This window comes from Salvelinus namaycush, chromosome 24 (genome assembly GCF_016432855.1).
Source record: "Salvelinus namaycush isolate Seneca chromosome 24, SaNama_1.0, whole genome shotgun sequence".
In the NCBI taxonomy this organism is placed as follows: Eukaryota; Metazoa; Chordata; class Actinopteri; order Salmoniformes; family Salmonidae; genus Salvelinus; species Salvelinus namaycush.
In genome coordinates this window covers 9,048,180-9,063,892 of record NC_052330.1, presented here as the reverse complement: position 1 = coordinate 9,063,892, position 15,713 = coordinate 9,048,180, and the positions used below count along the sequence as shown (strand labels likewise).

The following is a 15,713-nucleotide window of genomic DNA, read 5'->3' as shown; positions in this document are numbered from 1 at the left end:
CGGACAATTAACAAGTGCTCAGCATATTTGGGAACTCCTTCAAGACTGTTGGAAAAGCATTCCAGGTAAAGCTGGTTGAGAGAATGCCAAGAGTGTGCAAAGCTGTCATCAAGGCAAAAGGTGGCTACTTTGAAGAATCTCAAATATAAAATATACTTTAATTTGTTTAACACTTCTTTGGTTACTACATGATTGGTTGATTCTATATGTGTTATTTCATAGTTTTGATGTCTTCACTATTATTCTACAATGTTGAAAATAGTACAAAAAAAGAAAAACCCTTGAATGAGCAGGTGTGTCCAAACTTTTGACTGGTACTGTATGCGCTTGTGCAAACATGCCTTTGTCTTTGCAGCTGTATGACCCAGTGGGGGAATAAACTTGGGTTGAGCTTTTCCTAGTCATCCGTTTGAGTTTTTACTCTGTTTGTTTTGAACCTAACACCATCAAACCTCTGGCATTCCATTGAAGGATTAACACCATAAATGAATGAACCAATACATGATTCCTGGCTGGACTGATTCTCATTCTTATTGAGGTCATCCTCTACATTTTCCCATGTCAGTCCAGTGATCCCAAGATACCTCGCTGCCTGCTTCACTATGATCTGTATCTTCTTAGTCTTCGATTGTCATTTTTCTGTTCAATTGATTGCTGCTGTCACAAATGTAACAACCTTCCTCATGTCTACTACCATTCTTGTCTTCTCCCCCATTCTGCTCCCCACATCATGCCCAATCTGCTCTGGAATACCTGCTCCTCTAGGTGGCTCGATTGTTTCTGTGTAAACTACCTTCACTGCTTCCGCATACAAGATTTTTTCACTCACTCCTCACCTGCTGGACTTCCACCTGTCTTTCATCACTGAATAACCCCCATACGCCACACTATAGGCACCCCTACAGTTACGCCAATTTATGCTTGCTCAGAAAAATGTGGTCGGAAGGCTTCGTATGTGGTCGGAATAGCTCCGTATAGCGCCACATTGACATGAATGGTTGACGGTAGGTGGGGGCGGGAGGTCCTGTATAAACCCTATTGCCGTGTATTCATGGATGGCAAGGGATGCCAGGCTTCCACAAAAATGTTTACCAAGAGAACAATTAAATACTTTTAAATTAAATATTTTTCTTTAATCTCTGTGCGTTTTACAATTTTCCTTCAACTCCCAAGAGGCTTAATGAATATCACATGACAAAACATCAGAGCGAGCGAAACAGTGCCCCTCTGTCTCTCTACCTGTAGGTCATTTATCTGATGCTGTCTGGTCTAAACGAGTATGACATTGTTGCCGCCCGTAGCATTGCAGGCAAAGGAAGCCAGCGTGCAGCTGGCCTCCCTTGACAAAAATATATATTTAAAAAATTGCCAATCAGCATTGAGCTAAACTGAGCGAGCTCAACTGTGAATGGGGCACCAAAAACAAGTGTAAAGGTAAGCCAGCTTGGATTTGGCGTCACTCCTATCAAATCCCATTGGGAGCATATGTCATTGACAGAAAAACTTGAATTGTTGCATCTCGTGCTGTTGTCCAGCGGTGGCTAGCTAGCTAAAATGGTCCCTTTCCTAAATTAGCCATGGATGGAGATAGGGATTTGGACTTCTGGTTTTACTTAATTCTCCATACAGGCCAATGATTATAACTGCGATTCTGATCCAACCATTAATTCATACATTGTTGTGCCCCTGGCCTGAGAGGATGGAAGTTCAATATGTAGCTAGATGTAGAAGGCTAATGTTAATGAGAGAATATTGCCCGTGAATGGAAGTTAGGCTAGCGAGCAAGCATTTTAGCCAGGTAGCCTAGGACAACAAAAAACGAAAGCCGTGTACTTTATAGCACAGTGATAGGCCGTTTCGTAAACATGAAAGAGAGGAGAATGGTATTGGAGAAAAAATACTTTTAAAAAGTAAATACTTACAAGTAGGGTGAGTCAACATGTTTTTCTACTTGAACGCACACACACACTCAGAAATCAGAACCATGGACATCCACATCATATTTAGCTTGGACTAAATTGTTTTTGGTATCTTTTAGTTGTCACTGTATTAGACTAAGCAGAGGTAATTTGATGATGTTGAAATGTCGAGTTTGAAATTGTGCTGGAATAATGGAGGCAACTCTTGGTTTCTTTGCGACTTGTGGTAACTCTGTGGTGTCAAATCCATAGATGTTTAGTGGTCCGAAAATGTCGGAAACATTAACTTGCTTGACCATGCTGTAGGTCATATAACTGTCTGTTACTGTACATGCAATATGCTTTGTGGACTTCACTGGGCATTGGTTGCTATCCGGTTTTGTGATAAAACAAAGGTGTGGTTGAATTTATTCTGCAGTTTCCCCAATAAATGTAACTACGCACCACTACTGATAAACACAAACTCACTTCCTTGACAACAACAGCTCTGCGCTGCTTCCGTAAAGCGCAAGATGTATGAATGCCGTGACTTCTGCAGAGGCCGTGTCACCGTAAATGCTGCACGTGATGTTGTCAGGCAAACCGTAATGCACTTGACACGAACGGGCAAAAGCGGTGAAGGAGCGCCCTTGTCAAATCAAACAGTAATCTGCGCCACTCGATCAAGTTGTCAACAAAGCAGCATGATGCATCGTTCAGAAACATGCATCTCTTTTCTATAAAATATCTTAGAATGTTCTAACTAGTTTTCATTTGGGGAGGCAATAAACACCTATTTTATCAAAAGCAATCAATTGTGCATGCAATAACACAGAATCCTACTCATTAATCTGCGTTTTTAACCTACTGTACATCACCTGTTTTGACCTAAATTCGCCGTCGGCCAAAATGGGCCACCTGGCTCACGCCCTGGAGCCGGCTCGTTTCCAATACGAATGCAACCAACGTTAACCCGGTTCACCAGGGGCATTAATCGAATCCCCTCATTGAAAACCATGTTGCTGCTCATTCTGTATTTAGTTGATCAATCGGTAATCATCATGCTAAACCCTAGTCTTTCTCTCCATGTAGCTAGGAATATAATATAGACGTTTTCCTTCTTGCCTGACCTTGCGGATGTGTATAAAACTCATATAAGAGTCTTGGGCCTCTAAACCATGTGATGCAGATCATCGTTACACTGAACAATCAGGCAATGATAATACATTACAGAAAATAGAGCCTTTGAATGTTTTTTGTTTCCTGCACTTAATTTAATGTTTGTTGATGCTAGTCTATGCTGTGTATTAAGTTGATAAAGTAGGCTAGCATTTGTCACATCACATTCCTCCAGTCACTAAATGATTATTAAACTCATCCGGCTGTCATTGCCCAACCAGATTATTTTCTAGTCTCTCTTCTTACAGAGGCGTTGAGAAGATACTAATCATGTATCACTGTTGTCTCTCCAAATGAAACTTGCTCATGAACCGTGGAGGAGATGAGGAGATGAAGGACCGTGGCATGTCATAGAAAACCATCCCCAAAAAGGCTGAAGATCGGCAGACTAAGTGGACTAAGTGTCTCTCCAAATTATAAGCCTCTTCGTTATTGCACTGAGGATGAACAACCTGCTCAGACTTTTGTGCGAGACAGGGCATTGAGTCTATTGCCACTGCATTCCTATAAGATTCACATCACATTCAACTGCACAGCAGGTGTCATTATTTACTTAGACTAGACTCTCCACACAGCCCGACTCAAATACAGTCAAAACAAGTCAGCACTCAAGGTATGGAATTTAGACATTGAACCATCTCAGCAGCTAGTCTGTGACTGAGCAGCTGTTCCTGTAGTGCAACAGATCAGAGAATACCACCTTTTATTTTATATTGACCCTCTAATAATAAGATACATGGAAATATGTATTTGCTGAGCTATGGGCAATTAATGAAGGTACCAGGAAATATGTTTCCAATTATGATTTAATTCAAATGACAGACTCAATAGAATGACCCAGTACTTAGTGAAAATGAAAGCATCAAGGAAGTGTCTTTAAACCCCAAGATAAATTACGAGACAAAACAGAAAAGAATACTCAGTTGACACGTTTAAATGTTATTTTAATGAAATCCTTTTTTTTGTTACAGAACAATACACTTATGATACAGCGTGGCTATTTGCACATAAAACAAATCTGGTAATTGTAGTAGAATAAGCATTAGATGGTTTGACAGTAACTAACAAATAACTTTTTACAATGGCTTTTGGCCAAGGGCAATGACAAACAATTTCAATACTGGGGAGGGGGACGGGGACAAAGTTGCCACTCAAATCCCTTACGCAACATTTAAATGCTTGACATACAAGACCACATTTTTATCTGAGTCAGAATTTGGTGAGAAATGCTATGCTCCTATTCCCTCTTGGGAATCTCCTAGATTTCTGAGTTATATTACAGATACAAGCGCTTCATGATAGTGGAGAACATGAATAAACATAAAAACAACAGAAACAAATAAAGGTTTAAAGAATGATACTGGAATAATGTTTTAAGAATGATACTGGAATACATTAAAAAAAAGAAAAAGTTCATTGCACATATAAAACAACATCTAAATGAGAGGGAAATAAATGCATGACTATCACATTCAAAACTGTAAGAACATGTGGGCTTACGTCTTCGTCAAGGTTGTTTTAATATGAAACATTGTCACACGTATAGGTTTATGAACGCTTTCAAATCGGTAAAATGTGTGTGTCGTTGACTGACAAGTCTTCTTTTAAAAGCCACATCGTTCTTAAAATAATCTCATGTCTATCACATTTGAGAGTGTACCCTGCATTCAATATTGGCTGAGAGATGAGCAGTGTTTTTTTTGACATGAAACTTGTTCTGGAGGCAGCTCTGCAGAGTGGTCACTAGCTGGCACAGCCACAAAGCCATACAATCAGATTTTAAACCTAACCTTAACCCTAACCATACTGCCAACCCTAATCTTAAATAAATATTTTTTTACAATATAGCGAATTTTGACTTTGCAACTGGCCCATCTAGCCCGAAATCGTTCAGTTCTGCCTCAAGGACAAGACTCATCCCAATAAATGTCAACCTGTGAGAGATGGCAAAATTATGAGTTTATAAATGGGGAAAAGTGTCAAACAGGTGAACTATTACACATGAAGATCAGGCGCATTAAACTGAATTGTTTTGTAACTCACAAACCATTTTTCCTCCACCCCTTACATATTTACAAACAAACATACATTGATTCCGTTACATATTTGGTCACATTGTCATTCTCATAGGTGTTAAATTCAATCAAAGTGCTTTTTAATATCCTTTAATATTTTTGAGGTTGACATCTTGAAAATGTCAACAGAACAACTTTAGTTAACACATTTATATAGACCTTCCCTTCGTTTCTCAGGGCCAGTTGAATGTCCTGCCAGTGATCTGATAAAACTTCTGATTGAAGGGGTGAAAGAACTTCCTCAGTTTGGCCACGACCGAAGGGTCCACCTCAGGGTGGATGCGCCCCTTGCTGCCTGCCAGGCACTTGTTGAAGACAATGTTAAATCGCAGGCAGTAGAATCCCCTGGTGGCATTGAAGTACAGATTATAGTGGCTGATCCTGGACGGGAGGTTGAGGAAGCGCTCGACGAGCTGCAGCTCCGGCAACGGGTCCGTGATCAGACGGTCCCCGTCCACAATGTGGAATTGTTCCACAGGGAAGTACTTCAGCCAGCGCTCCAAGTGCTTGGTGTAAATGCTGGTCCGTACAGCCTTATACTTTGTGTTCACCTCACACGTGTTGCCGTCGATGGCCAGCTTCTCAAACTTGTGGTAGGTCTTGTTCTTGCGCTCCTTGCCCTCCAGCACCTGTGTGTAGTCAGACACAGCTCTGGTGGTGGGCTCGCGCACGATGATCAGCAGCTTGATGGAGGAGTTCATCTTGAAGATGCGTTCGGGGACCTCCTCTGTGATGAAGTAGGCGGGGCTCTTCTCAATGGTGATCTGATGGGGGAAGGAGAAGGGCATCTTCTCCCGGTACCAGTCGATGCCCCGGGCGTAGTTCTGGTCGTTGTCAAAGAAGTGGATCTCCTGCGAGGCCTTGACCACCGCCGGGTGCAGGTTGAGCATCTCCAGCAGGGCGCGCGTGCCCCCCTTGCGCACCCCGATAATGATGGCCCGGGGCAGCTGCTGCACCAGGTTGTGCAGGCGGATCTGCTCTTTGGTGGCATTGCCCTTGCGGAGCTCGTGGAGCAGACCACGTTTATACTGCAGGGTCCGGAGAGGGATCTGCTCCGGCAGGTGAGGAGGGCCCAGTCTGCTGTCTATGGGGCAAATAGGCTGCAGCCTGGAGGAGGGGAAAACACAGAAATAGACATTCTGTACTTAACATTCAACAGGCCTTGCTTTCAGACCGAAAGCGAAATGTGTTAGCTACTATGGACACCAACCGACATACCTATCCAAGCTCCCAACCCTGGCCACTAGATAGAGGAGACTCCCGATAGCAAGGCTGCCCAGCACAAAGAGCTTCTGTCTCAGCAACGCCTGCTGTTTGAATAGCATGGCCCTCCATCAATCTTCAGGACTGCGTCTTCAGCCTGGGGACGGGAGAGCAGAGCACATAAACCACTAATCACTGGCAGTCTAATGTTTATTAACATACACTCAATCAAGCCTTACAAGTGATTAAGCCACCCTCACAGGATCCTGTAAAGTGCTGCATTGTCATTAGAGCAGACGTCTGCCTTCCTCAGTCATACCCACCCTTTATTTATTTCATTGTTTCTGCCAGCTAACTCGGATCGGATTTGATCAAATGTATGACAGGCAGACCCACTTGGTGAGAGCCTCATCATGGTATAATTTTCTTTCTTTTTTTGAAAACGGTTTAATCTTTTATAATGGTATCATTTTCATTGAGTCAGTGTACATGCAGAATACAGAATTCTTCCACCAGACACTTTTTATTCTCACAAAAGGGATGACGGCATAGTTTGGTCCCAGACAAGCCTTCAGCTGTTAATTAAGGAATATATATTAATTAGATAGGGCCTAGATTATGATTTGGTCTCTAGATTACTGTGGCTCCAATTCAATCATAAAGTTTCTGAGGTGCTGTATGTAGCCTTTTGCAAAGGAAAACCCACAGTCTAGAATACACGAGTCGGTGCCTCATGAATGTATACAAAACAAAAATATAAACACAACATGCAATAATTTCATTGATTTTACAGAGTTACAGTTTGTATGAGGATATCAGTCAATTTAAATAAATTCATTAGGTCCTAATCTATGGATTTCACATGACTGGGAATACAGATATGCATCTGTTGGTCACAGATATCTTACAAAAATAGGCCTCACAATGGGCCTCAGGATCTCATCACAGTATCTCTGTGTATTCAAATTGCCATTGATAAAATGCAATTGTGTTCGTTGTCCATAGTTTATGCCTGCCCATACCATAACCCCACTGCCACCATGGGGCACTCTGTTCACATTGTTGACATCAGCAAACCGCTCGCCCACACGACGGCATACACGTGGTCTGCGGTTGTGAGGCCGGTTGGACATACTGCTAAATTCTCTAAAACGACGGAGGTGGCTTATGGTAGATAAATTAGCATTTACTTCTCTGGCAACAGCTTTGGTGAACATTCCTGCAGTCAGAATGCCAATTACATGCTCCCTCAAAACTTGAGACATCTGTGGCATTGTGTCGTGTGACAAAACTGCACGTTTTAGAGTCAACTTTTACTGTAATTATCATGCTGTTTAATCAGCTTTTTGATATGCCACAACTGTCAGGTGGATGGATTATCTTGGCAAAGGAGAAACTCACTAAAAGGGATGTAAACACATTTGTGCACAACCAGGGGCGCCATATGGGGGGGGGGGGTAGGGCGATTCTAAGGGTCTGTGACTGACAGGGGCCTAAAAATGTATTAGAACATTAGGTACTTTTCTTTAAATATTAAATTATTAACCTATCATCATTAATATAATATTTTATATACAAAGTACTAATAAAACTAACGGTTTATTTTTCTTTTCTTGTTTTTGGCAAAAAGTAAACATCCAGAGAGCCTCTGTATTGCCCAACCCCCCTCTATTTACATGAAATGGTTCAGTCCTGCCCACAAACCATGCGAGAACGATACTTGCTAGCAGTGAATTGCGTGTGAGGAGTGCCGGTGGGGCATCATGTCTCAGCTTCCTAAAGAAAAATCTGGCTTCCAAAAACGAAAAGAAAGAAAAGAAAGACAGGAGAGAGAAAATAAATGGCGGTATGTCACCCAATTTTTCATTGAAGTAGGTGGGTGTAGTCCATGAGTGGTGGAAATGAACCTGTTGGCTTAGTCCATAGTGAAATAGGCAACTTTTGCTCCCCTAACATTAGTTACTTAATATATTCACAGAAAATTCTGAGTGTTTACATTTCGCTCCTATTTTAGCTGACATTTAATCAATGCAGGCAAACTTTTAGCAAGCTATTCATACTAAATCAGTTGTCCCTGCCCCTGTCTGGTGCCAGGCCCAACAGATGCAGCTCAGTCTCTTAGAGATGGATGGGAGTCTCTCCTGTCTGAGGCAACACTGATTGCTACGCAAATGGATGTTGCACCTCAATTTAGCAAGGAACACAGCCGCCAGAGGAAAAGGAAGAGATTCTATGATGAGATCTCTCAAGAGGAGACAGCTCAGGACAGTGCAGCAATGGTGTTTTGGAACAGTGTTTTTACTGCTATGGACAACATCATAAGTGAATTGGACACTAGGTTCCACACCACTGCAAAAATTGTAGAATCATTTTCTTCTGTTCTGAAAGTTGGGCAGATTAGTGAGGATAAAGTCCCTTCTGTGTGCCAACCACTGATCATGAAGTATTCCAGAGATCTTACACCTGAGTTTCAAAATGAAGACACCTGAACACTGTATATGCTGCCACTTTCCCCCCTAACTTGTCCCCTCTTGGTCTCCTGATTGCAATTTGTAAGATGCTGCTGCAAAGCATTTTTGGAGAAGTGTGCATTGCTTTATGTATATTTTGCACACTGCCTGTGACTGTTGCTGGTGGCGAGAGAGCTTTCAGTAAGCTAAAACTGATTTTAAAAACTATTTGAGGTCCACTATGTCGCAGGACAGACTTTGTAGTCTTGCCATGTTGTCCATTGAAAGTCAGTTAGCTAGAAAGCTGGACTTCAAAGACTTGATCAGTGACTTTGCTAGTGAGAAGGATTGGCACTGGGCTCTTGGTGAGTAAGGCTGAGCAAGGGCCAGTGATAACTGTTAAATGACATGGCTATGGATATTGGATCACTACACACATGATTCCCACAGGCTGACAACAAGACTGAGAACAGACTGAGAACAAGATATATCGCAAAGTAATGGCTGGATTGCCATAAAATGTGTTGTGCACAATCAAGACCCCAAGTGGAAGAAGCCTATTGATTTGGTGACCTCTTGACCTTTCCTCTAGCGCCACCATCAGGCCTTTTCATTTCCATTTTGTTTTCCATTTCCACTTTTACAGCTGCTTATTGTCTAGTTGGTATGTATACTTAGTTCAACAATCTGCTGCTGATTTTATTATTTTGTTTGTCATATCATTCTACAGATGATAATGCTCATTTATTTTAATTGAAGAGGTTAATGTATATTTAAGTTATATTTATTTTAAGTTATTCATTAGTGTTAAGAGAATTTTCCGTTCAAGAATTGTACCATTAAAATGACATTTAGACTGTAAAATATGGCCTTTAGCACATTTCTTATAGAGGGTATCAGTCTTGCATCAAATAGTGAATTTCACTGTATGCAGAATGTTGCATGCATGTCTGCACAGTGTTGTATTTTCACAGCTCACTGTCAGTAAATATCGTACAGTAAATATTGGATTACGAGAGTTGCAAGCCTGCAAAGGTAGAGTTATTTAAAACTTTGAATGGGTCGATTGGGTTTTGGAGGTGTGTGGTTACAGCAATTGCGCAGTGGTGGTGGGGCCCAATGTGATATATTTTCATTGTGGTTATGGTCAATTTCTGCGATCTTTTATTTCAGATCATGAAACATGGGACCAACACTTTACGTTTATGTTGGGTTTATATTTTTGTTCAAACAGGATAGAAATGACCTCCTTTGATGTTGCGATCTCAATTTTCAACTCCGTTCATAATGTGTGCTGTGTGAAAATCATGTTGTGGCCTCCCGAGGGGCGCAACGGTCTAAGGCACTGCATCGCAGTCCTAGAGGCATCACTACAGACCCGGGTTTGATCCCGGGCTGTGTCGCAGCCAGCCGTGACCGGGAGACCCATGAGGCGGTCCACAATTGGCCCTGCGTCTTCCGGGTTAGGGGAGGGTTTGGCCGACCAGGATGTCCTTGTCCCATCGCGCTCTAGTGACTCCTTGTGGCGGGCCGGGCGCAATGCACGCTGACTTCAGTCACCAGTTGTACGGTGTTTCCTCCGACACATTGGTGCGGCTGGCTTCCGGGTTAAGCGAGCAGTGTGTCAAGAAGCAGTGCGGCTTGGCAGGGTCGTGTTTCGGAGGACGCACGGGAGTTGCAGCGATGGGACAAGACTGTAACTACCAATTGGGGAGAAAAAGGGGGGAAAAAGTACAAAAATAAATCAAATATAAGAAAATCATGTTGTATGAAAATAAAGCATCTCCGTATGAAGCTGCTGCATTTGAACAAAACAATAATGATCAAAGGAAACAGAACAACCTGACCTCAATCCCCTAGAACAATTCTAAGTAATTACAACGTGTGTGGTTTTTTTAAATTTCAGAAAGGAAAGAAATGTAATTAAGGTGTCTCTTTGGTCTTTAGAGGAGTAGGGTTAAATGCGGAAGACACAGTTCAGTTGAATACATTTAAGTTGTACAACTGACTAGTAGGTATCCCCCTTTCCCTTTCTCTGTCCAGTCTAGTGTAGAGCTTCCATGACAAGCACTGAACAGCCAATCACCAGAGATCTTACTGTTGATGCTAATTGTGTAAGATCATCAATAACCTAATCTGTCTCAGGACGTTTCCCTTGTTGTGATTAGCATACAAAAGAAAAATACCCTATCTTCATCAAGTACATCATTCGTTTGACCTTCAATGAAGGAAAACAAAAACCTGTTCCTCTGTTAAACCAAGAGGGGGCAGTGTTTCATTATATAAGAATGACATCAATCTACTCACTGACATGACTGGAGTATTTTTCCCTCATCAGTTCACTTCTTTCATTCTGGCCCAGGTTAAGCATACTAGTGGCCGTCATTGGTTGTCGGACGTGTCGTTAAACACAAGTTATATGAGGGAGTAGTAGAACACTGCTTTTCAAAGGTGGGCAGGCTATTGTCATTTGAATCTAGAGAGAGAGAGAGATGCAGTTTTGCAGGACTGCATCATGCTTCTGTTTGTAGGTAGGCTTTACAATAGAAAGTATTTGCAACTACTGTTAAGATCAGCAAATGGAAGCCCAGTTTCTCCCTAAAGAATAACCACTAACTTACCCCATCCACAGCCTTGAATATTTCCCCTGGCCCCGTGAACCGAGAGATCCAAGACACCAAAACCTATTAGTATATGGCTGATATCATCCCTAATACAATACAAGGAAGATAATATAACATATAACAGGCATGCGGAGTGGGCCTTTGACTCTTGCTGTAACTAGAAAATAAGTAATATTGCCTTTCCCTGGCCTCTAAATGGATACTAGCCAAGCAATTGGAATTTTAGCAGTCTAACAATACAGGAGAATAAACCCATTTAGCCAGAGGGCCCGTCCAGTCCCCTTGTTTGTGGATTCCCATTTGGAAATGAAATGTTTTTCATTAAAGGCGGTATCTCTGTGAGGCTAGGGAGCAATTCACAGATCTCCTAGAGTGCTTTCATTTCGATGGCTCTTTGATTTATACAGGGTGTCATTGGCAGAACAATGCCGGGTACTTACAATGCTGAAGTAGACTCGGTCCAAATCAATGTACTGTTTTTAAAAGTCCCGACCTCTACTTTTAGAGTACATTTAATGTACTCCCTTAGAATTAAGGATGTCCCTTCTGTAACGGTTGTCCTCCTCCTCTTCAGACGAAGAGGAGTAGGGATTGGACCAAAGCGCAGCGTTGTTATACGACATGATATTTATTAAACAAGACGAAAACTAAACACACTTGAGAATTTACAAAATAATAAACGAAGTCAACAGACCTGAACAAACGAACTTACATATACACGAAGAACGCATGAACAGGTACCGACTAGACTAGACTACACAAACGAACGAACAAACGAAACAGTCCCGTGTGGTGCACAGACACAGACACGGAAGACAATCACCCACAAACAAACAGTGTGAACAGCCTACCTTTATATGGTTCTCAATCAGAGGAAACGTCAAACACCTGTCCCTGATTGAGAACCATATAAGGCTAATTACCAATGACGTAAACATAGAAACACAAAACATAGAATGCCCACCCAAACTCACGCCCTGACCAACTAAACACATACAAAAATAACAGAAAACAGGTCAGGAACGTGACAGAACCCCCCCCTCAAGGTGCGAACTCTGGGCGCACCCCTAAAACTCAAGGGGAGGGTCTGGGTGGGCATCTGTCCGCGGTGGCGGCTCCGGCGCAGGACGAGGACACCACTCCACCATTGTCTTTGTCCCCCTCCTTAGCGTCCTCCGAGTGGCGATCCTCGCCCCCAACCCTGGTCTAGGAACCTTCACACCGGTCCCCCCTAGATAACTCAGGACATAGAGGTAGCTCAGGACAGAGAGGTAGCTCAGGACAGAGAGGTAGCTCAGGACAGAGAGGTAGCTCAGGACAGAGAGGTAGCTCAGGACAGAGAGATAGCTCATGACAAAGAGGTAGCTCAGGACAGAGAGATAGATCATGACAGAGAGGCAACTCCGGACTGAGTGGCAGCTCCGGACTGAGTGGCAGCTCCGGACTGAGTGGCAGCTCCGGACTGAGTGGCAGCTCCGGACTATAGGGCAGCTCATGACTATAGGGCGGCTCATGACTATAGGGCGGCTCATGACTATAGGGCGGCTCATGACTATAGGGCGGCTCATGACTATAGGGCGGCTCATGACTGGAGGGCGGCTCATGACTGGAGGGCGGCTCATGACTGGAGGGCGGCTCATGACTGGAGGGCGGCTTATGACTGGCTGGCGGCTCTGGCTGCTCATGGCTGGCTGGCGGCTCTGGCTGCTCATGGCTGGCTGGCGGCTCTGGCTGCTCATGGCTGGCTGGCGGCTCTGGCTGCTCATGGCTGGCTGGCGGCTCTGGCTGCTCATGGCTGGCTGGCGGCTCTGGCTGCTCATGGCTGGCTGGCGGCTCTGGCTGCTCATGGCTGGCTGGCGGCTCTGGCTGCTCATGGCTGGCTGGCGGCTCTGGCTGCTCATGGCTGGCTGGCGGCTCTGGCTGATCCTGTCTGGCTGGCGGCTCTGGCTGATCCTGTCTGGCGGAAGGCTCTGGCTGATCCTGTCTGGCGGAAGGCTTTGGCTGCTCCTGTCTGGCGGAAGGCTTTGGCTGCTCCTGTCTGGCGGAAGGCTCTGGCGGCTCCTGTCTGGCGGACGGCTCTGAAGGCTCATGGCAGACGGGCGGCTTTGCAGGCTCAGTACAGACGGGCGGCTTTGAAGGCTCAGTACAGACGGGCAGTTCATGCGGCGCTTGGCAGACGGACAGGTCAGACGGCGTTGGGCAGACGGGCAGTTCAGGCGCCGTTGGGCAGACGGGCAGTTCAGGCGCCGTTGGGCAGACGGGCAGTTCAGGCGCCGCTGGGCAGACGGGCAGTTCAGGCGCCGCTGGGCAGACGGCAGACTCTGGCCGGCTGAGGCGCACTGTAAGCCTAGTGCGTGGTGCCGGAACTGGAGGTACTGGGCTAAGGACACGCACCATCAGGCTAGTGCGGGGAACAACAACAGGGCACACTGGACTCTCAAGGCGTACTATAGGCCTGGTGCGTGGTACCGGCACTGGTGGTACCGGGCTGAGGGCACGCACATCAGGGCGAGTACGGGGAGAAGGAACAGTGCGTACAGGGCTCTGGAGACGCACAGGAGGCTTGATGCGTGGTGCCGGAACTGGAGGCACTGGACTGGAGACACGCACCACAGGGAGAGTGCGTGTAGGAGGAACAGGGCTCTGGAGACGCACTGGAAGCCTGGTGCGTGGTGTAGGCACTGGTGGTACTGGGCTGGAGCGGGGAGGTGGCGACGGAAATACCGGACCGTGCAGGCGTACTGGCTCCCTTGAGCACTGAGCCTGCCCAACCTTACCTGGTTGTATGCTCCCCGTCGCCCGACCAGTGCGGGGAGGTGGAATAACCCGCACCGGGCTATGTAGGCGAACCGGGGACACCATGCGTAAGGCTGGTGCCATGTAAGCCGGCCCGAGGAGACGCACTGGTGGCCAGATGTGTAGAGCCGGCTTCATGGCACTTGGCTCAATGCTCAATCTGGCCCGGCCGATACGAGGAGCTGGTATGTATCGCACCGGGCTATGCACACGTACAGGAGACACCATGCGCTCTACTGCGTAACACGGTGTCTGCCCGTACTCTCGCTCTCCACGGTAAGTACAGGGAGTAGGCGCAGGTCTCCTACCTGACTTCGCCACTCTCCCTTTTAGCCCCCCCCCCCCCCCCCCAAGAAATTTTTGGGGTTTACTTTCGGGTTTCCTACCGCGTCTTCGTGCTGCCTCCCTTCGCCGGTATCCCTCCTCGCACTGCGCCAGAGAATCCCAGGCGGGCTCCGGCACTCTCCCTGGGTCGATCGCCCACCTGTCGATCTCCTCCCACGTAGTGTAGCCCAGATCCTTCTCCTGCTTCCGAGCTAGCTCCTCAAAACGCCGCCTCTCTGCTTTCGCTGCCTCCAGCTCAGCTTTGGGGCGGCGATATTCTCCTGGTTGAGCCCAGGGTCCCTTTCCGTCCAATATTTCCTCCCAAGTCCACGAGTCCTGTTTTTTTGGCCGCTGTTGCTGGTTCCTCTCACGCTGCTTGATCCTTGTTTGGTGGGTGATTCTGTAACGGTTGTCCTCCTCCTCTTCAGACGAAGAGGAGTAGGGATTGGACCAAAGCGCAGCGTTGTTATACGACATGATATTTATTAAACAAGACGAAAACTAAACACACTTGAGAATTTACAAAATAATAAACGAAGTCAACAGACCTGAACAAACGAACTTACATATACACGAAGAACGCATGAACAGGTACCGACTAGACTAGACTACACAAACGAACGAACAAACGAAACAGTCCCGTGTGGTGCACAGACACAGACACGGAAGACAATCACCCACAAACAAACAGTGTGAACAGCCTACCTTTATATGGTTCTCAATCAGAGGAAACGTCAAACACCTGTCCCTGATTGAGAACCATATAAGGCTAATTACCAATGACGTAAACATAGAAACACAAAACATAGAATGCCCACCCAAACTCACGCCCTGACCAACTAAACACATACAAAAATAACAGAAAACAGGTCAGGAACGTGACACCTTCTCTCCCGACTACTACGTCTTCCCTGGTAAGAGTCGGCAAAGTTGAACGTACATTTGACTCTATGTAGGAATTCTATGGGAAACATATCTCTACTACTCCCATCTCTGGTACTCTTACTAAATATTGACGTATTTTAATTCCTTCTAATCGCCCTGGCTGTTGAATCCACACTGAGCTTATCATGTCTGAATTAATTGCCTTTTTCACATGAACCCAGACTCATTTTAGCACTGAAAAGATGTCTGAGAGACTTCTGGTCAAATTAGTTTCAGATT

The 15,713-nt window shown here is 45.2% G+C and overlaps 1 protein-coding gene across 1 annotated transcript; it reads right to left on the bottom strand.

Moving 5' to 3' along the window:
* Positions 1-5,325: 5,325 nt before the first annotated feature.
* On the bottom strand, positions 5,326-6,477 carry LOC120019216 (heparan sulfate glucosamine 3-O-sulfotransferase 5). Its single transcript, XM_038962540.1, has 2 exons — positions 6,371-6,477; positions 5,326-6,259 (listed from the first exon to the last, which is right to left on the bottom strand). Exons 1-2 carry the CDS (start codon positions 6,475-6,477, stop codon positions 5,326-5,328), a joined length of 1,041 nt encoding a protein of 346 aa, XP_038818468.1.
* Positions 6,478-15,713: the final 9,236 nt, after the last annotated feature.

Coding starts and splice junctions, on each gene's coding strand:
- LOC120019216 (XM_038962540.1), bottom strand. CDS start 6,477: ATGCTATTCAAACAGCAGGCGTTGCTGAGACAGAAGCTCTTTGTGCTG. Junction 6,260..6,370: donor AGGGTTGGGAGCTTGGATAG/GTATGTCGGTTG, acceptor CCCCTCCTCCAG/GCTGCAGCCTATTTGCCCCA.